The sequence below is a fragment of the Falco rusticolus genome, chromosome 4 (genome assembly GCF_015220075.1).
Source record: "Falco rusticolus isolate bFalRus1 chromosome 4, bFalRus1.pri, whole genome shotgun sequence".
NCBI classification, from domain to species: Eukaryota; Metazoa; Chordata; class Aves; order Falconiformes; family Falconidae; genus Falco; species Falco rusticolus.
The window spans coordinates 54,084,263-54,106,363 of record NC_051190.1 but is presented as its reverse complement, the minus strand read 5'-3'; the positions used below and the strand labels follow the sequence as shown (position 1 = coordinate 54,106,363).

The window sequence follows — 22,101 nt, the reverse complement described above, 5'->3', positions numbered from 1 at the left end:
AAGAATTGTTAGGGCAACCAGGAGCAAGATCAAGTGATGGCCAGAGGTGTTTAACAGCATTCGCCTAAATCTTCAAAGGTATTTAAGAACTTCAGTTGTGCTAGGTTAATTGATAGCTGAGCACTTCAGTGTCATTAAGGACTGTGGTCCTGAAACTCGTCACCTTTATAGTCACTTAGTCTTTTGATCCTGACTGGGGTCCCAAATTGGATACCATGCATTGACCTTAAATTGTAAGGATGGATCCCAGCAAAGCAGCACTCCTGGACGGAACCAAACACTGCAGTCCATCCTTCTCTCCTTGTCTTACTGAATTCAGGCCAGCTAGCTATCCTGAGACCCCATCACCTGTGTGCTAATGTTGATAACCTTCTGCTTACTGTATTCATGATTTCTCCAGTGTTAATGTGAATCTAGTTCCAAACACACAGATAAAACAAAATAAAGTGAGAAAATGCCAAGGAAGACAGAATTAAACTGTTCAAAAAGTAACTCAGAGCTGAACTGCTAACTTAGGCAAATTAATCCTACCAGATCAACCTCTCCTCTTTCTCCAAAAAGGAAAGGGAAATCTCTTTTCCCCTTTAAGCCATTTAGCTAAAGATTTATGCTTAAGTAAGCAAAATGGCTTTCATTGCACGCTCTTGATAGCTGAAACTGAGAAATAATTAGAGCGGGGAAGAATCTTGAAAAGAAAAGAAAAAATAAAATTGTGTCACATACAGGGGTATGCCTGGACTCAGGATCTGATCTGTTAGCTGTAGAGTAACTTCCATTGAAAGTGACAGGAGTTACGCCTGGTTTCACACTGCAGAGAGACAATTCTCCGTGCTGTAAGATGACGTTAGCAGGCCTGGTTTCAGATGCAGTTAATCAGGTCAGACCTTCTTTAAACCTGCCTTGTGCATAGGTACCCTTTCCTTCAGCACAGTAGAGCTGGGAGAATTTAAAGAAAATGTGTGAAGCCAATTATTTTAAATTAGAGGAAATCTCTTGCACTTGTATTCCGAGGTTGCTTAGGTGAGGAAGGGCAATCCAAGAAAATTACAGGTGCTTGAAGGATCTTTTGGCCTTTCAGTCATCCATCATTTTCAAGAGCGTCAGTGATGGACCTGGAATGGATGATGCAAGAATTAATAATTTGGATATACTCATTACAGTTCTTACTCATTTTATTACCATAGCACTCAGAAATCACAGGTAATCAACAACACGCAACGCTATGACTAATGCCAAACAAAGTGACGTGGTTCTCACAGTATTTCCAGTCTAAATCTAATAAAAGACAAGAGACACCAGAAGGATGCAACAAGACCACTCTAGTCAGGCAGAAGATCATGGTGTGAGGAGCAGAGGCAGGTTCATCTGGCCAGCTACAGACTCCTTTACAGTCAGTGGAGACTCAGGCAATACAGACAGCCAAGGGTGTCCCAGCGCATATTTCTTGTCCTAAAGCAAACATCTGAAGTAGCTCAGATGACCTGTCTGTTAGAAGTACATATTTCTCGTCGTTGATGCTAAAGTGAGCCTGTGGTGACAGGCTTGGATACAGGTGTCCACATTGTAGATGTCTCAGGTGATTCCTATTCTTTGCATTTCACCGTCAGAAGTTTGGATGGGTTTTTTTGTAGGCACTGCAACAGGGAGGTAAATCGGCTGGGGAGCAGTTACAGGAAACTCACCTTACATGGCCAGTGGGAGAGAAGGGCAACATGTTGCTTGTTTGGCCATTGAAAACATGAAGCATTTGCCCACTCTTGAGGGAAGGCGTGACCCCAGTCACTTAGGAGAGATGGGGGCAGGGGGAGAGCAGCTCTGGAAATACTGATAATGATTTCTGACAGTAACACCATCTCTTCTCTTGTCAGGTGCCCCCTCTGTGTTCATCACTGCTTGGACTATTGTCAGGATTTACTTTTTCGATGTTGGGTAAGCCTGTGGACTCAGTTATCTTTCCTTTATAATTCCTCCTTCCTTTCTTTCCAAGGAAGGCCCAGTTTTAGCAGCCCAGTCATCCCACCCTAACCCCAACAGTAGGTGGAGCAGAGCTTTTCCCCCACCACCAGGAACCGGGAAGGACTCCAAGGTCTCCCTGAGGACACACAGTTTATGTCAGCTTAGGCCAACCACCCACCTTCTTTGTTTCTCAGTCCCTTGATCAGGATATTTGCAGGGAATTTTTGCACAGACCCTGATGGTCACATTTGGCCCGGTGGTCCTGTGCGTAACAAAGATGCCAGCTGAGCAGCAGCCCCGTGCTCAGCATGGAGCTTTGCATCCTGCAGAATTGACCCTAAATATGCTCATGCAGCAGATATTTAATAAACACATCCATTGTTCACTCTACCACAGGAAAAGTTTAAAACTCTTTTTTTTTTTTTTTTTTTTTTTCCCCCAGGCAGATCTTGGGATCTGTTCTTCATCCTCTTTAACATGGCAGCAGCCTTTGATATTTTATATAAGAAGCAGTTAGAATACAGCTAAGGAAATGAAGCAGATACCAGAGCTATCCAAGGATATATGCAAGTAAATAGGATCTGATCTTGCAGTCCTCCCTCATGCTTTTATTGAAGCAGTCAAACTATAGTAATTGGAAAGGCTTTTATGAGAAAACACTCCAGAGAGTTACAGAATCAGGTGCTTATTATGTACTCACTGTGCTTGCCCTCGCTTCTTGCATTTGCAGCATATGGTTAACTCCATTTTCTCCCCATGCATTTTCCCTCTCCAAATGTGTCCTGATTTGTCCTTACTTCAGTAAGAGAAGCAGCTCATATTTCTCATTGCATTTTTGATTTATAGCTATGCTAACACGTTTCCTGAGGGCTACTGACTTCTTTTATGGTTTCACTCTATCTGCATAAAACTGACCTTATTTACTCTGGTTAATAAACAGCTTCTACGATGAGATAGAGACCAAAGGATTTAACCAGTCTGGATACCAATTCTTCTTACTATATATTCCCACTCAGCTCCAGCAATTCTTAATAGAAATACAGACTTCATTGCATTTTCTGGAGGCTTTAAAGCTCCACATTTTTGTGCCAAGTAAAACAAAGTGTGAATTTACAGGATATGCTAACAACTAACATAGATATTTTTTTGTATACTAAAATTGCCTACAGAGAAAAATGACAGGAAATTAATCCAGATTAAATAAAGCCTAATTATGTAAAATTGTTTAAACAACATAAAGCCTCTATTTAAACATTCTAACTCCAAATTAAAGTGACCTTCATTCAGACTGCCTGAATTTATTTTAAAAATGAAGTGCACTCGACATAATTAGGGCCACTTTAATTCTAAATGAAAGGGCAGCATGCATCTGACTAAGTATAAGCATCTGTATGTGAGCAATTCGCTCTAGTCTCCTTTTATAGCTAGTGGAGATTTAGGCACTGCAGTCTGTGGAGTGCGAGTCTTTTCATCCTAAAGTTGATGCCTAAAATAGGTCTCGGGAACTGTGCCCTAAAAGTGCCTCTCTTCATCTGCTGTTACCTGCGCCGTCAACATTTTGATTCAGATGAGCTGAATGCGGGTGAAATTGTCTACAGTAGGTTCCAGTAATCTATTTCTAATGTGAATGCAGACCAATTTTTATTAATGCTCTCCTAAAAATATACCTTCTATCACCTGGCTCTTGTGAGATCTGCAGATAAATGTGTCCCAAGCAATATTAATCATTTCCACATCATTCCTATCCTGCCATTTCCTTGTTGGCTTTAAGATAGAGTTCCAGATGACCTAGGTGAGTGGTGTGGTTGGCAGGCAATGCTGAGGTCAGGGTGAAATCAATCACACCCTGGAGCCCATGGACCTTTCTGACTAGATCCATAGCTCAGGTGTAGTTAGCTAGATTTAGTCAGACTAATCCCACCATAGGCTGTCATCTGTTTCGGAGGGGCACGGCTGGTCTTGTTTCTGACGGTGCCAGTTGCTCTGTGCTTAACAAAACCCCCATCCGTGGTGGTGGATAGCACTGGAGGCCTCACAAATCTGTGGCTTTGGCAGCATTTCCTTGTCGCAGACCTCAGTGCAGGGGAAATTAAGCAAATCACCATCCTCCCCTGCATTCATCCAGACGTATCCTCCAGCCCATTCCATTACCAAGGGGAAAAGAGCACACAGCATTATGTCAGGGGCCACCGCGACCTACCCATGCTCAAAGCCACTGCACAGCAAGTCTTTAGCCTTTCCCAGTTCACGGACACCAGGTTTAGTCCTCTCCACATAGCACAGCTATCTTCAGCATCTAGGGAAACCAAGTACCTGAGAAGGTTGCATAGCTGCTTGCTTGCTTTGCTTATGTTTTAAGTCTGGTTTTGTTTCTTTTTAGGTGCTGGGAGGAAATAGTGGAATCCCCATTCTGGTGGATCATTAAAACTCCTATTTTGGTGTCTATTTTGGTAAAGTATCAGCACATTCTGCTGGCTGCAAAGCCGTCTTTAATACTAAGTTGGGGGGGTGGAGGGGTGTTGAGAAGTGTTCTGTAAATGTCCATGGAAAATGCACTGACAGGTAAAATCCCACTGTATATTGAATGTCTGTCTTAGGATGAGGAAGTTCACCTTCCAGATAAGCATCTTTACCTTTTAGCATTGATCATGGGAAGAGTTTGAGTGACTAGGCAACCAAGGTGGAGCTCATTTGATTGAACTTTGACCACCTGCTTCTCATTTAGTCATTCTGGGCACTCCGGTGCAGTAGCTACGGGTGTGTGTAGCCAGAGGAGGTTGAGGAATGTAGTTAGAGATCCAGGAAGGGCTCATCTTGTCTAATGAATCAGTGAATGTCTAAATTAGATCAGATGAATGCTGCCACGGATGGTTTTGCTTCTTTGAGTTGACCATATGCAGAGCCCAGGATGACTTGTTCAGAGGTAGATGTCAGCACTAAAGTAAAATGGGATTAGTGCTACCATAATTTTTTACCTAAATAAAAAGAGGTTAGATTAATTCCCACAGATATTTGCTTCTTGTTATAGCATCCAGTTCAAGTTGGATTCCAGTTATGTGTTTTTAAAGTAAGTTCTTGAGAAGCTTGGCTAATTTCCAGATAAACCAACAGAAGTAGTTAACTGCTTACTTCTCTGGATATGATCAATTTGGACTACAGAAACCATGACACTTCCGAGGAACTTGTGAGTCCTTCCATCCTTTTTGAATATTACATGTTTCCTCTGTCAGATATCCAGGAAAAACTTAAAACTAAATGAACTTGAGTTAAACTTCGAGTTTTCTTAAACGAAGCAAGTATGTGGGAAGGGAAGAAAAATAAATGCAACAGAAATCAAACCAAATATATCTCTTTTAAAAAGAAATCTTTTCTTAGACATACATTCTTCTTATTCCACGTATATTATGACCTTTACAGGAAGACTTTTTGTTCTGTAGCAGTTGTCATACAGGGATTCCAAACTGAAACCGTTTGAATAATTACGTCTTACTCTGTTCACCTCACTGAAAAGCAATACCATACTTGGATGACACATCTCAAAATATTTATATCATCATAGAAAGGTATAGCTATTATTTTCGGTTTCCCGAGAAAACCTTTTGGTCAAGAAATATACCCTATTCTCCTTGAATCAATGAGCCTGTATTTTCTTGTGGCCGATAAATCATTTGCTCATTGCCAAACAAAACTTACCTAGCAATTTCTGATTTTCCTTCTGCAGATGTCATATAAATCTGTCACAAAGGAAGGGCATGATCACTGCTATCTCATGAGCAGCAGGTTTCTTCAGGGAGGAATGCAACATTTTCTCCATACCCGTGGGAATAAAGCATAGATCTCAATGGAGGGAAGAAATACATATATAAGATATATAAGATATTTAGCACTGGGAACAGATCCAGAGCATAATCAAAGGATTATACTCAGTTGAAAAATAAACTAAACAACTTCTCCAGTGGCCTGATAGCCGTATCTTCTACTTTGCAGTGCTAAGGCTGTACTAAGCCTGTAAGTCACACCCCACCTGACTCACCACTGCCCTGGGTCCTTCTTTGCTCTTGACCACTACGAGCCAACACACTCAGTATTTACTGCTCCAGTCTTCAGTGCTTCAGCTTCTGTGCTATCAATGCTCATTAGAGTAATTGCTCTATAAAATACTGTTTTAGACTGATGAATTTTACTTGCCACCAAATCAGACACAAAACATTTTTATAAGCAAACACTTACAAATAGAAACTATGATAATTGGCATGGGCTGGATAAAAAGTGATTAAGCAACGCACCATAACCAAGAACTACAATTAATTTCCAGTCATTCACTGCCTTTGAAAAAGGAGTGTCTAATTGAGAGTGCTTCAGTCTATTTTATTCACCTTTTGTTGAGATAAATGTAAGAATTGCTGGAGGAAGTTTTACAACCTCTTTTTGCAGGAGATCAGATTGGCTGGTTAACACGATCCCTTCCAGCCACTGAGTCTCTAGAAATCAGAACCACTTGCACACTCACTAACCATGAAAGGATAAAGAAAGATTGTGTGCCAAATTAATACTAAACAGAGTCCATAGAAGTCTGTCATCGCTTTTCTATCATATACGTTGCATGAATGGCAGCATGATGTGATGGGTAGGACCTTAAAAGCAAGTAGATACGCATTCAGTTCACGCCATCTGCTACATACCGTTAGGAAACTGCCATTCCTAGCTCTGCACCTTTGCTATTAAATAGGATTAACATTGCTTGAGGATGTTGGTGGAGCACTTTGGGATTTTTTGCGTGAAAATCACCATCTCAAATCTAGGTCCTAGCTAGACTCCTCTGGCCTAATGTCCTGGGAGAGAATGTTTTCTGCTGTGTGGGTGAGGTGTATCCCTTGCTGTACGAGGTCTCCAGCTTCTCTCCGGAGAAGACATGCCCAACAGCATTGAGCAGAGGCCCGCTTGAGTGGATACTGCTTTGTGCTTTGTTTTGGTTTCCGTGGCTCACCGCCTCAGCCTTTGACATGCTCAGCAGCCGGTCCCATGCCACCGTCTCCCGAGGGCTTTGACGTCCGTCGCTCCGCTAACTTCCAAGGCTCTTTTCCCACCCTGTCGTCGGCACTCCCCCACGCAGCAGGACGTCGTGCATAGCTGTGCTCTATGGGTTTGACATCATCATACTTGGGATGTATGACACGAAGTCCCAAGCAGGCTGATGTCAGGCCCAAGATGGCTGCCATCCTGTGTCGGTTTACTATGTGCTCCCAGAGCGGGGTTCTCTGCTCATGGCTTTTTAACAACAGCTTGCTCCATGGCAAAACTACTGCAGTGAAAGGAATTCTCCTCTAATGATGGGCTCTTTTCACTGGAGAAAAAATACTAATTTTTCTTTCTCTCTCTGGTTTCCTTTCTGTCCATCCCAACAGGTGAACTTCAGTCCTCTTCATTTGCATCATTCGTATCTTAGTTCAGAAGTTGCATTCCCCAGATGTTGGACACAATGAAACCAGCCAAGATTCGGTAAGTCCCCAGACTTTTTCAACCTTATCATACAGATTTTGGGAAACCTGTTCAGCTGTTAATTCTTATTGCTTCCGTCTGCACTGATTAGAATCAGGATTTGTTAATTGATTAGAGCTGATCAGAAATCAGGGAATGGGGCTTTTGCTAAAAGCTGGGCATGTTTTATGGCAGTTGAACAGACAGGTGAGAAGGCTTTCTCCTGGGATTAACAATGAAGTGAGAGCAACAGTAACGATCATGAAACAAAGGTGGTTTGGGCTTGGATATTCAAAAATTTCTCAGATTCTGAAGGCAGAGGGACCTGATGGAGATCAAAGAGTAGCTGTCTGCAGTAGACAGGCCTTTGTTTTTTCTGAACTAGTTACTCTCCACTCTCTTTTTCAAAGAAAGAGAGTTCTGGAAAATTAGTACATTCAGTAGAATCTATGGCAATTTTTCCTTACCCATAAGCAGACCCCTCAACTAGATTGGAATGATTCAGCACACTTCTCTGTTGAGAAGTAGCACTGTCGCGGAAGTTTTGCTTGACATAATGCTTTTATTCCATGGAATAAGGTTGACCTTAATGGGGCTTTTTGTAATTAACAACATGCAAGTGTGATCAGTATCCATCTCAGTGGCCAAGGCTGGTCTTAGCTGCAGTATTTTAAAAGTACAAGAAATCTATCTGTCTGCATGGATTTATTTTGGCTTCAATGCAAGTAAAAGAAAAGTTCAGACCAGCTTATTTTTCATTCTTGCCACTGTCCTGGCTCAGCATTTCAACTATCCTGGATATTATTAAATGTTTCCCTAGAAAGAACTGAAAAGAAAACAGCCCAGTGTCTACATGGTCACTGCTCATAAATCTTTGTCTTTGGAAGGAGCTGGGTACTTAGGTGCCCTGAAGAATCTGAGCTCAGTTCATCTTTCTGCAAGATGGAAGACAATATCAATATGGTCCTTAAATACTGACCAGCCATGACACTGAGTCTTTCTCTCTAAGGATGGTAAATTCTGCATTTCATCCACCTCGAGAGATTCTCAGATTTATGAAATGAAATTCCAGTATTTGACCTTAAGTTCTCCCTGCAGCAGCCAAAGCCAATTACCTTTTTCTGTCATCACAACACATCAACATCACCAGACTCCGTGCTTTGTATCACTTCCCTTTATGTATTTCCAATTGGGCATTGTATCTTTGTACCCCCAGGATTGCAACAGTTTTGGCCAGGTACATAGATTAAATCAGCATATTGAAATATGTTCCAGTACGAAGCAGCAGCCCGGAGCATTTGGCTCCCATTCATCTCAGTAGAAATTCTGCCAGCACGTATTGGAAGGGTTATGCCCAGATTACCTCAGAGGTCACGCTGATCTTGGGTTCAGGGGTTTTTTTACTTCACATTTTCAATGAAGCGGGAGCTGCCAGGAAAACTCTCTTTGCCTTGTAAACAACACAGCACAGCCGGGCAGTAAGTAACACAAACTTCCCCGCACTGGGCCTGCCAAACAGGAGGTACTGCTGAAGTATAAAATGATCTTCACATCTACAGTTCCTCACCTTCCATCTCCACCTGGAAAAAGATCTCATGTCCATTAGGGCATGAATCAGGTGCAGCTGGCCACCAGCCAGAGTCTCTGGGGCATCAGGGAGTCTCTGTTGACTGTATTGACTGCACTGGGACATGAGACACCACACTTGCCTACGGAAAGGAATATTGAGTGTCCCAGCCTGAAGGCTGGATCCCATCAAGGGGACTTCTCAGTGTGGTCCTAAGTTTTTAACATTTAGACCGTTCTCTGTAGAGACACTGCGGTCCAGACCCTTTTATAAATGCCATTAGGTATCTGTTCTGCAATTGTAGGTACCTGGATCCTTTTACGTGCCATTCTCTTATTACCTGAAATACAGCTGCTAGCTCCAGGGGGTTTGCCTGCAGGACCTGAGAGATCTTAGCAAAACACTGCTGCTAATGATGTGTGTGGGCTCCTCCTGCCAAATCTCAGATAATGTGTTTTAAACTACAGCATCAGGGATGTCACATTTGCATTTCTTCTCCCTCATCTTATTTATTTTGTGTTGTTTATTTATAAAAAAATAACATGTTGACATGTTGACAGTATTGTTCAATTCCAACTGGTTTCAGTTTAGCTGCAGGCTGGAAGTTCAGGTGTGCTGCTGACTCACTCATTAGTGCCACAGACAGTGAACTGGGCTTTAATGTATTGCAAACTGTGAAAACAAGTCTCCCAAAACAGTTTTCTGGAAATGACAGAGACAAGCGCAAGAGCGGGACAACAATATTTCAGGCCAATAGAAGTTGTTTTCTGCAGCAGAAATCTTGAGCACAATTCACCTCTTTCTATTCTGTACGTGTTCGTAGATCAATATTATCGTCAAAGTTTTCTGAGTAACTTTTCCATCATGTGTTCAAGGAGCATGACTCTTACCCGCTCCCAAGGAGAGGAGCGGGTTCAGTGCAGGCTCGTGGTGCTGTGTTATCACTAAATTGTTCCTGTTCCCATGTCTGTGTGTCAGAGAGAGTATTTCTAAGAAATGCACCCTGTGCGGGGAGTGCACATAATGATTTTTTTGAGAAGCCGTGACTCCCAGCAGGTACCTTATCCAGCTTTGGTCAATCTCCCAAGCAGTTCTGCCTCCTGTACAGCTAGGCTGTACCTTCCTGAGAGAAATTACACCATGGCTGGGGAAGATGATTTTCCTCCTTGCAGTCTTTAGGGGAGGGAGACTTTTAAATATCACAGCGCCCTTGCCTTGAAGCCAAACTGAGATGTAAAACATCAGTCGATATTCTGGGGAAGCTCAGTGCTGGGAACCAGAGACTGGTTTGGGGTGTTGTGCAGACTGGAGGAAGGGGCTCCTAAGGTTGGCTTTTATGCTCTTTTCATTGCCACAGCCTAGCTAGGAGGAAAAATGCTATAACTGAGGCCCCAGTGTTGCCTGCAGTGATAAGATAAAAATTTCTAACCCGCTGGAGGTTGCAAACAGTGTCCCTGTGGATATGGTACACAAAGGTAGCATTGTATCAATCTCCTCTAGGTTGACTGTTCCTGAAACACTTCGGAGAGAGATCTCTGCGAAGCCAGGGCTGATATTCACTGAAGTGCAATCTGCTTAGAAAATGAGTTGCTTTCTCGTGTGGCAAGAGCTGGTGGGATTAGGGCTGGGTCATATTAATGTGGGTCACACTGGCCAGAGCTGCTTCTAAGAGCAAGGAACATGGTACCCTGATGGTCACCAGTGACAGTGGCAGTCCTCTGGCAGAGCAAGCCACCTAAGAGGACGCAGATTTTGGATCTACTCACTATGAGCAGGGATGTGCCTGCTAGTGAGGGGTGTGGTGGGAAAGGCAAATTCCTGGAAAATTTCTCAGCTTCCTACAGGCACTCATTTTGCCTGGAATGAGTTGCCCCCAGCTGCCTTTCAGCCAGGAGGTATTCCCTGGGGAACCACAGCCTCCAACCACAGCCTTAATGTCAAGCTGCCTTTGGGCCAGGACCAGGCAAAGCTGGAAGGGTCTGCTGGGAGATACGGTGATGAGCATCATCTGCATAAAGCTGGCACGTCAGCCTTCCCAGTGGGCTTGTGCAGATGGCAAATAAATGAAGATGATCTGAGGGGACTGAGCCTAATGAGACTTTGGAGGTGAAGGGCTTGCAGATGGGATTCCCAACATCCCAGCCCTAGCTTCAGTTCCTCCAGAAGCCTCTGAAAGAAGGTGATACAGGAGGATGTGAGTGACCTGGGGAGCCAAAACCCCCATAAGCATCCTTCGGCTCTTGGTTTCATTTTCTTTCCTTAAGCTATATTTTAATAATGATTATATTTAATAAATTATCATTTCTTCCTAATTAGACCTCTGATTACCCAGCCTAATGCCATTGAGCACTAATACTGTTCATCTCCCTCCTTTGGAGATGTTCATTGTGCAATAGCCTGTCATTATTCTGAGCTAAACATACCATTTTTCTCCCAGAAGCTGTAATTTTCAGAAATCCCAAGCAAACAAAGACAGTGCTAGATGATGATTTAGCTTGTAGAAATGAAAAAAGATCTCTGGTGGGAGGGGAAGAAGAGGGAAGGGAGAAAGAAATGCTTCCATTGAAGTTACTAGGAATAAAGATGTCACATTTTATGTTGTCACCACATCTGAAATCACCAGCCATCTGCAGTCTGCGGGCCAAGGAGAAGTGATCTAGAGCTGATCAGTCTGCCTTAGCTGGAGGAGGCACATATATATCTATGAGAGCTGTTAACAAGGAGGAAAGCAAGCCTGTGGAAATGCTCCCAGCGTGGTCCTGGGTTGGTTTGAAATGCCTTACAGTGCCTGTGACCTGCTGAGAGTCCACTTCCAGGTGTCACTGCAGCCCAGCCCAGGCCATCAGAGGGATCCTGGGGAGGTTAGGCTGTGAGGGGCTATCTCGGCACCCTCCATTTCACTGTACCAGACACTCCTTCCCTCTGGGCAAGGGCAGCCTCCCGATGGACCCTGTCTCCGTCCTCGCTGGAGGCTGCTGTTGAAAGGCTGGCTGTTCCCAGGACCTCGGGGTAAGTGGCCCGTATCAGGTCTCCTAAGGGTAAACAAAGGCGCTTAACATGCATGATACTGGCTACACCATCATGATCCAGGCAATCAGCAAATATGTACTGCAGCAAATTAAAGTTGCACAGGGCTCAGCTGCAGGATTTCTCATCGGCTTACCCTTTAGCTCCTCTTCCCTCTCCCCTTATGACTCATGTTTGTCTTTCCGACAGGAGGCTGGCCAAGTCCACCTTGCTGCTGATCCCTCTCTTTGGCATTCACTACATCATGTTTGCTTTCTTCCCTGACAATTTCAAAGCAGAAGTTAAGCTGGTCTTTGAGCTCGTGGTTGGGTCGTTCCAGGTAAGCCACCAGTCAGTCATCGGGTCTGTCGGCAGGGAGAAGTGTAACAAGCTTGATGAGGGAATAAGCAAACACATGGGCTGGGTTTTTCCTGGATTTACCCAATACTGCTCTTACACCTTGGGGGAAAAAGCTACTCACTCCAGCTTGGTCAGGGTGGAAGATAATGTTATATTTTGCCTCCTGGAATTCGAGAAGGAGATTCTGTCTCCTCATTTTAGGCACCTGAATAGAAAATGTACCTCTACAAGTTATTCGCTCTGGCTTTTATTATACTTGAGGGAGAAACATGAGCACCTCAGTTCAGTTTGTATATTACTGACATGGTGTAAGATGAGATAAATCACCCTTGGGAGGAGTGTCTTTCTGTCCATTAACAGGAACCTAGTCTGTCTTCAGCCAGTTGACTTGCATGAACTTTCTCCTCTGTTAATAAGTCCAGGTCCTGCCTGTAGATCCTGCGCAAGCAGGATTCCAGTTCATTGGCATAGGAGGCAGGTTCCCCATGAGGATGGATAATAGGGCAGTCCTCACATTAATCTGTAGGAAGCCCTGATAAAGTGCTTCTTAGACCCTCCCATACGCTTCACTTCAGTCAGTTCCAGTGCTGGGCTGCTAACCTTGGCCCTGCTGTTGCATGAAAAGAAGCAGTTATTTATGTATTTCATCCCATTGCATCCATCCATTAATCAGCTCTAGCCACTTTGTGTTCTCACAGCCTGCCAACAGGACCTGTGTGTCACCACGTCCCATGCACATGTCAGTAGCATGCTTTGTTCAGTGGTGAATGAGTTAACGTCCCTGCCTAAACCATGTCACTTCACATCTGGCATCTCTCCTGTGAGAAATAAATGGCTCTGTGCTCACTGCCTCTCTTTAATGTTTGCAGCCATAAGGGCTAGGGAGAAGTTTGGTTTATTTTTTTTCAGTGGAAGCTTTGATTCTCAAAAACAAGGTGTCACTGCAGGGGAAGTGGGAAAGGAACAATTTAGCCCTGTACCCAAGATCATTCTGACCTTGATGATGTACTTGTGAGCATGCTTAGATCTCCCCAGTTTCAGCTGACAAGACCAAGCAGGAAAGCTGGGTCTGGTATCTCATCCAGATGCCTCTAACACCCCGGGGTGAGTGACCAAGTTACCCGTTTATTGCCGAGCTGACTGCTGATGGCTTTAAACACCAGCCTGGAGCAATCTTTGAACTCACACCCATACATCTGCTGCCAGGTACCTTAACCAGTCTTCCCCGGCTCCTTTTATAGGGAAAATGCAATCAAGTGGTTTCAAAGGAGCATCTTAGCAGTCCCCCAGCAGTGTACCCTTTCTCCAAGGCTGCAGTGAGTTTGAGAGGTGCTAAAAGCCTGTTCTCTCCTTTCCCCTAGGGATTTGTGGTGGCTGTTCTGTACTGTTTTCTCAATGGGGAGGTAAGATCGACAGTGTTGTTTGGTTGATGTTTGCAGCTAAGGCAAACAATGCTTGTGGAGAATGTTTGAGAAGTATCCCATTCCTGACGTTACCATACCGGGGGGGGGGGGGAAGCATCCAAGTCTAATTGCTCACTCCAGAAAAACAACTCAATCATTTGCCTTCCAGTTTCCAGCACAATTAATAAATATATTAGGACTTCCATGCACACTGTAGTATTGCTGCTGCTGAGTCCATCCTTTACTCACAAGACAGAATCAGCAGGACTCCCCTATGACCTTGTATAAATCTTGATCCAAAAGAACCACCTTCAGCAGGGAAGGATAAAGCCCGTCTTCCAAGCCCTACTCATGCTTAGCGCCTCAATGAATCCCCTACACAATCAGGCCCACTGCCAAGATGGAGGCTCGTTAGTGCAGTGATATTTTTGTACCATGCTCCATCTGCCCATAAGAAATTCAGCAGAGACTGATTAAACCTATATCACAAAGGCTAGCAGGTAGGTGTGAGCAGCTAAAAACTTGGAGCTGCTGTCAGCTGGAGTACTTTCAGCCCAATAAACTGAGCACGGGCAAGAAAGAAACAGCTGTGATTTGGGCTTGTGTTCCAGCTTCCTAGGGAGAGGAAGAGTGTCTGGAATCACAATTTGCTCTCTTACAGCTCTGATGCTGCTTTCAGCCATGGTGATGCCATGCGTACATCACACAGCGGCATGCAGGGCGGAGAGCCCAGCTCCGGCAGAGACCTTTGCCACTAAGCCTGCACAGAGCCAGGCAGTACCACACAAACTTATTAATGATCCAAAACTGATATATTTTTTGTATTGACATGACTTGTTAGGCACAGACCAGTGCCAGGTAAACATGTTTCTACCTTACAGGCATTGATCTTGCCTTTCCCACGTTTCCAGTCCTGGGGTTTGCATCCTGGTATTGTACTGTTCCTGTGCTTGCTGATCCCAGGGACCCTCAGACACAGCTGTTTTATCTAATTCATAGTGTTATCTAAAAATTTGGACCAGAAGGCTTCAGGGGGGACGGGACAGGGACGGTGGCCAGATTTGTTCAGGATTTGATTCTGGACGGTGTAAACCAGATGATGTCTGTAAACTCCCTGAGCAGGAACAAGTAGCTTCTATCAAAAAAGCACAGCTGTATCGACAGCTTTACAAACAAGCTGCAGTTAAATCATTTGTATTTGGACAAAAACAGGGTAGTGAAAAAAAAATAATAAATCTTAATTATACTCACAAAGTGTAGAATATGTTGCCATTAAAGTTAAGTAATCCAGCACATTCGCTGTATCAGCTAAGAAATTCCCTGTGCTCATCTTTCGGCTGAAGCTCGGGGGTTTCTGCTCTAGTAGTTTAATGTCTGGAGTGTGACCTTTCTTCTGTGTGGCTTAAAGTTCTGGCCAGGTGGAGTTTAGTGACATTTATAAATAATTCTTGGCCCCTTGGTAGGTGGGTTGCCCATGGCTGCTCATGCAATCAAGTCAGAGCAATAGAAGGTGCTCCCCTCTGCTGACCTGCTTGTCTTTCCACTGCCTAGGTACAAGCCGAGCTCAAGAGAAAGTGGCGGAGGTGGCATCTGGAGCGGTTCCTGGGCTCAGACATGAAGTATCACCACCCTTCCTTAGGCAGCAACGGCACCAACTTCAGCACCCAGATCTCCATGCTGACCAAGTGCTCACCAAAGACACGCCGGTGCTCTGGCTTCCAGGCCGAATTCTCTCTGGTGTGATGGGGAGAGGCTCTCCAAGCACTGAGCATCCAAGAGAAACTGAGAGACAGAAAGGTCCCCAGGAATCAGTGATACGATGACAAATCCTTGTGAAATGACATGCTTTGCATGAGCCAACAGAGGACACACAACTGGAAAAGCCACCGGCATCCAGAAAAATATCAGATGAGCCAAGAGGCAGAGAAACACTTTTCCTCTCCCTCTTTTCAGGCCTTTCACTCTGAAGTTTCCAGCCTTCAGGGGTTGATAACTATGAAAAAAGGTCCCAGTCATTTGGGGAGAGCCTGGGAGACCCTGATGTGTCATAAATGATGACGTACTGGGCGGGGAGGGAGGGGAGAGCCTGAGTCCTTGGTGGCTTTACCAGAACCAACATCTCTGAACCAGAAAAATTGCACTTTTTAAAAAAATGAGCCAGTAAAGGAGAGAGAGAGAGGCAAGAAGCCACGGGTGGTGGAGGGAAAGCCAAACATATGAATGTGCCAAAAGTCCCCTTGATAAGAGGTGGTGATAAGGCACTGAAGACAAGAGTTGGGGATGTGGGGAGAAGGGACAGGAGCAACATGAGCAGGAAGGGGAGAAGCCAGCACACGGCCCCTGCCTCTGCATATTACACGTGTGAAGATAAAGCTGCAGCACCAGGAAAGCCCCTCGGAGGATGCCACAATGCTGCAGCATGTTCTGCTAATTGCCTGCCATCCTTATTAACAAAAGCTTTCCAAGCACCCTCGAGTGCCCTCTGGAAAAGCAGGTCACTGAGAAGGCACAGCATGACTGCCCTTCTCTGCGCTATGTTCATGCCATCGTGTCTTGTTTGGTTGTTCTCAATGACCAGGAAGCTCAATTTGCATGTATAAAAAACAGGTACAGATGCCAATTGTGGAGCACAGCTGTGTTTTTCATTCTTTTTAAGTTCGCCCATAGGTCTTGGTGCACCCAGGATCATTAAGAATCAGGGGAAAACAATTGGTCTGTAATTTGTTTGCACTTGCTGAGCACACACTGCCAGGATAGGGAGATGTGGAACCTCGTAATCCTTAATTGAATCAGACCTGCCATAAGGAGCCACACTCCAGGTGAAAAAATTAGCGTTACAGCAGCAAGAAAAATTGCTTCCATCAGAACAAGGTTGTCTCAGCACGTAACTAGCACTCCAGGAGTCAGGAAGGTGTGAAGGAGCTATTAAATTGATTTCTTCTTCAGCTTTTGCGGGGAGATTTCATCCTATGATGAAGACATTGTTAGACTTTTAAGATGTGCGCGTGTGTTTTACCTCTTTTCTGAAGGCCCATTTGTTTCCATATAGGGGTGACCCCCATTTGAAGAATGCTTATAGATCTGTTAAAACCAAGGAAATATGTGTTTTCTTTTCTTGGTTGGGGTCTGAATGAAAGGCGTGAAACCGAATCCTGCTCAGACATGCCAGGCTGGTCGCTCACAGGGCATCCCATGCAGCTCGTGCTCCCAGGGACTGCATTTGAGACAATCCCGCGATCCCAGACTTGGTCAGCAGACAGGCAAGACAAGGATGTGGGTGCTCATGTTTGTGTGCCACCCAGTTGCATCAAATGGGGTTGTGCCAGTTTTACACTGGGGGTGGGAAATCCCTGCCCAGCTCGTGTACATTTAGTAATTGGGCTGCTGTCATCCTAGTATAACATGTCATAGCACTGTCCTCGTGAAGCCATGAAGAGTCTGGGACACCAGCGCATGTACATGGAAAGGAAGGTGGGCTTGTCTTTCAGAGTTCAGAGACCTCAGCTTATCCACCAGGTACTAACAATGCCTGGACCTCTTTTTCTTTGTAATGAAAACTAGTTCATTGGAGGGAAGCATCTCTAACCTAGGGGTTTGGGGGTTGTTTTGCTTGCTTGTTTCCTTGCGTTAAGCATCTGTGATACACTGCCAACAAACCACACTAAGCCAGCACGAGTGTTGTAGTTCTGGACATCCAGTTCCTTTCTCAGTTCTGAGAGGGCAATTGTTCCGTGCGTAACCCTCCCTAGAGCTACGCCTGTTATCCTCTGAGCCATGAGCAGTGAGACACGTTGTGCATTCTCCCTCTGGTCTTCACCTTCCTTTTCAACTCCTTGTGCTTGTAAATCCATCTGCAGGAGGACCTTCTGCTTTGTATTTACAGCTTCTCTTCCATTTCAGCCCTGTGCTAACCTGTGCCAGCATCGACCGTATGCCAAAGGCAGCAAGAATGGGCTTGCATTTTAGAGACATGACAGGGAAAAATTCAGCTGGCTCTTTACCCATGCCACAAAGCCTTCTGCAGCCTGTGAGATTCACCACCAGGCTGTTCTGCACAGGACCCTGAAGACAGGAGGTGACCTAAACTGAGGGGCTCCTTCAAAATGTATCACCTACATTAGCATGCTGGGAACTGTGCCCCTGGGCATCCTGCTTGCAAATATTTCATCATCGAGCATCCAGCCACAGCGCCGTTACGCTGTCAAGGGTGTTTGAGAGACTAAGTGAATGCGCTGCATGTACCTGCTGTGACAGGCACGGCGATACCAGTGATGTGGGCAGTGCAGGGCTGCCAGCCCAGCTGCGCTTTCAGGAGAATGGAGGAGTCAGGGGTGAAATCAAGAGCTTTACACTCTGGGTATATGAGCAATCAAGTGAACAATGCCATTCGGATCAGGCTGTCTTTTAACTGGCTTAGTGCAGGAATTTGGCCCGACAACTTGGCCTCCTCTACGCTGTTTTTCATCCAGCTCATCAATAAAATGGAGTTTGAGGACCCTGCTGCAACCACAAATGACAATCCCGGCTCTGTTGTCCTGAAGCCATGCAGAATGCATGACACAGCGCTCAGGACTGGCAGCCCTGGTCACTGGTCTGGCCCCCTTAGCTCTGGTGTAAGGCAGGAACAACTCCAGTGAAGGCAACTGCATTAACTTGCTGCAAAATAAGATTGAGAGGCATACCGGGGTGTGACAGGCTTTGAGATAGGTTTGAGAATCATCAATTTGGACCCCAAAAATCTTTTGGTCAAATTCTCTGCCCAAAATCCTTTGGTCAAAACTCTCAGGTCAAATTCTGATCCCACTTGCACCACCCAGTTCACTACGGTGACTCCTGAATTACACCAGCATTAAACTGGGATTTGCCTTTAGAATAATTCCTTCCTCTTCAGCCTGGAACTGTTTACTCCCTTTTTATACCAGTGAGAGATCAAAACTCTCCTGTTAACTAGTCACTCTATATTTCAGTGATTAAACTATTAAAAAAATTATTAAGAAGTACAAGTCAATTAAAATATAAAAATTAAATTATTGTCTCAAGGTCTAGAGGTACAAGGTTCAATGCTAACCCTAGACTAGATATTTCTGTTCAGCTGGGATCTATATTGCCCTGTGGCCCTTGTGTAAGCAGCAAGAAATGAGAATATGACCATGTTTAGAGTTTAAAAAAGAGCAGTAAAGAAATTCTAGGCTGTTGCAGAATTTCAGGGAATTAACTTGAAACTAGTTTTTAAAATCAGAGGTGTATATGCAGCAGCATCGTTATGGCAGTTAGAGAATGAAAAAGGAATCCCAGGGATGTCCAGAAGACTAAACACCTGAATATTTCTTTTCATTACATTTCATTTCATTACATTTTTTTGGCCTAGGAAACAGTTACATTTTTCTCAAGAAAGGTGTTACTGGAGAAAAAGTGTTCTGTGCATTAACTGGTGAGCAGATTTACTTCATTCTCAAGATCCCGCTGGGTTCCTGCTCAGAAGCAATGAGGGGGGTGTCTGTGTCACACAGCTATGCGAGCGAAGGGATTAAAACCAAATCTCTGTTCCAATCTGACAGAAGTACTTTCAGAGCGAGATGTGCCAGCTGATTAGCAAAAGACTGCCAGTGGTTTTTAAAAAGCAAATTCCAAAGAAATCTCAGGAGTGAACATCGCTGGGCTCCATGGAAGAGATTAAAGGGCTTGGTGGGATTACTTTATCTCCATTCCTTCCACATTCACCATGGTGTTTAAATAAAGCAAACCCCAGTGGGTTTCTGCAGGAGAAATAAGAAATATTTCCAGACTAAAAGGGAATCTCTCAAACTTGGAAATGCCAATAACGTGTCTTTACGAAGCTTATTTTATTCTGTCTGCGCACGTTCAACTCGGTTTGATAAATGGCCTGTGGAAATAGATGTGGTATCAGAAGCAAGGAGGTCAGGAAGCAATGTTTCTTCTCTGGAAGGTGACTCAAACACCAAAGCCCACGTACAACATGTTTCCTCCCCGCTGTTGCCCAGCCTCTCTGCTCTCAGGTAGAACACTGAGCTGAGGAAAGGATCTTGACTGGGGTGTTGACGCAGCCCGGTGCTTCCTCCCAGGGCATCCCCGCACCAATGAATGTGCCAAACTCTTGGAGACAAGGGCTACAGTCCTGAGCTCCTTGGCTCGCAATGCAACTTTGCACTTTCCACACACCGATGCTTATGGTGGCAAAGGACCACGATGCTGCTTGATTGTAGATGACCCTGGAAGAGCAGGAGGCCAAGCTCTTGGGCTCACGTATACCCATATTGATCTGGAATGACTCTGCCGGTATCATTCTGGAACTAAACTGGTGTAATAGGGAAAAGAGTCAAGTCAGATGTCACAAAATCCGGAACAGCATGGATTTAAATCCATTTTGTTTCAGTCACCTTTTCATCCCCTCTTTAAACCCAGCATTTATGTGCCAGCCTGATGAGGTATAATTACAGTGGCTGATCTTGTTATTTCCCCTGGAGTCCTATACCCTTGTTAATTAATTAGGAGTTTCTTGGGCCCACGGACCATCTCTTCCACCTCTGAATGTCCTAACAACTTGTTTGCTTGCGTGGTGTTGCGCTGTGTTCTGAAGAGCCCTGAGTTTGAAACCCTGGTTATTTCTAGCATACGGTGAAATCACAAGGAAGAAGACAAGCATTGGGACTTGAAACGCCGCAACAGGTCTGTACGGGAAATAATGCCCATTTGGGTTCTGAGGGCCAGCCCTACAGGACACGCAAACCGGCATCAGCAGAGCACGAGTGTTTTATACCCCAATTTTGTGGATATTGTAGATTTGTACATACAGGAAATCTGAATAGCACATTAAAATAAAAACAAAAACAAAAACACACACACATTTTTGATACTCCGATAATGGTAAATTAAGTTCAAAAAGGCACTTTTGAATTCAAAAGTGCATTTTTCAGACTCTGCTTGAGACACCTCAAGCTGTTTTTCAGTAGCTGGTGCCAACTGACTTCTCACCCAAACCGTAAGCACCTCTGCTCTGCCCTCCTGTACATAGGCTTTGGCAGCAAAGAGTGATGAAAACTGGCTGTGAACAGAGCATCACTGTCTCTGTGGACTTTCATGTACCTAGGTGCTTGTGATGTGTTCTTCATGCCAGTGAGAACAGGCCTGCTTGCTCAGCACAGGTGATATCTCCGCCTTGTTTCATGGCCTTTTGCCCGATGTTATTTATTTTGTTCTGACTCTGTACATATCTGATGAATTGGCTATTTTTTCCTTTGTATTTGGTTCATCTCCTTGCTTCAGAGGAGTTTCTTCTCTGTGGTTGACACTGCTGAAAACAAGCAATAAAACCATTGTGAAGACATTGTGTCTGAGATGTTCCACCCAATATTTTATTTTTCTCAGTCCTGAAGAAGATACGGACAGAGGAGGAAGGGCTAAGGAGGAGGTGGTGAGCTGGTGAGGTGGTTGCCTAGAGTTAGGCATAATGGTCTCATAGTTAGCCAGATAGAGATTTCTCTCAAAATGGGAGAACTTCTTTGAGAACCTCTGTGCCACCAGCAATCGGTACCAGCCCCAGTGTGAGCAATCCCCAAAACAACCACAATGAAGGCAACACCACTGCATGAGCTAGGTGGCTGGAGGCAATGTCTTCTGGAGGTAGGACTCATGTGTGGTGGTAATAATCGTACAATAACAAATGCGCTGTGGTTCTTTTGCCATGATCAAGAGATGTTCAATGATTCCTGCATTTGTAGGTACATGCACCCACGCACACACAGACACATGGATTGGTTGTTACAGGTGTAGGGCTGGATGCTGGAACTTCATCCCACTGTCTCACTATACCGTGCCGTTCCAATTCATGCCCATGAGAATCCCCCCAGCACCCTGGGCGCACAGACCAAAGCTAAGGTCTTCTGTCTTTTCTGTCACAGACTGTAGCAGTTCATAACCACCCTCCAAGAATAGGAAGACCCCAGAACAGGTGAAAAACCATGCTTGTTCTCATCCCTTTCAGGACTGAACACAGGCTGCCAGGCATCCAGGCCACATGGTAGGAGAACCCGTGAGCAGCTTCTCGAGAGCAGATGTGACGGGTCTGCAGAATGCAATTTGCAGAAATCTGCAATTTCTGCAGATGCACCTGCAGAAATCCCACATAGCTGTGAGAAACCAAAATGCTTTACCCATGAGATACACAATAGAGCTCCCATCCAGTGCTTTCTGCAGCACTTACATATAATGAGTAAGGGCATCTTACAATGCAGTTTCCAGCTCAGGGCGGTGGTTTGACTTGGACTTGTTGCAACCCGATGATTCCAGAGCACTGGCGGTGTAAATTCTTAA

At 44.7% G+C, this 22,101-nt stretch overlaps 1 protein-coding gene across 1 annotated transcript in view; it reads left to right on the top strand.

The window, feature by feature from the left end:
- The window catches only part of VIPR1 (vasoactive intestinal peptide receptor 1), a 116,030-nt gene extending 94,912 nt beyond the window's left edge, over positions 1-21,118 (top strand). Inside the window, exons 8-15 of the mRNA XM_037382537.1 lie at positions 1,869-1,929; positions 4,337-4,411; positions 6,072-6,076; positions 7,373-7,444; positions 8,118-8,127; positions 12,218-12,347; positions 13,729-13,770; positions 15,322-21,118. Of these exons, the coding sequence (XP_037238434.1) occupies positions 1,869-1,929; positions 4,337-4,411; positions 6,072-6,076; positions 7,373-7,444; positions 8,118-8,127; positions 12,218-12,347; positions 13,729-13,770; positions 15,322-15,513 (587 nt within the window). The 3' untranslated portion in view covers positions 15,514-21,118. The remainder of the gene's footprint in view (positions 1-1,868; positions 1,930-4,336; positions 4,412-6,071; positions 6,077-7,372; positions 7,445-8,117; positions 8,128-12,217; positions 12,348-13,728; positions 13,771-15,321) is intronic.
- The last annotated feature ends 983 nt before the right edge of the window (positions 21,119-22,101 follow it).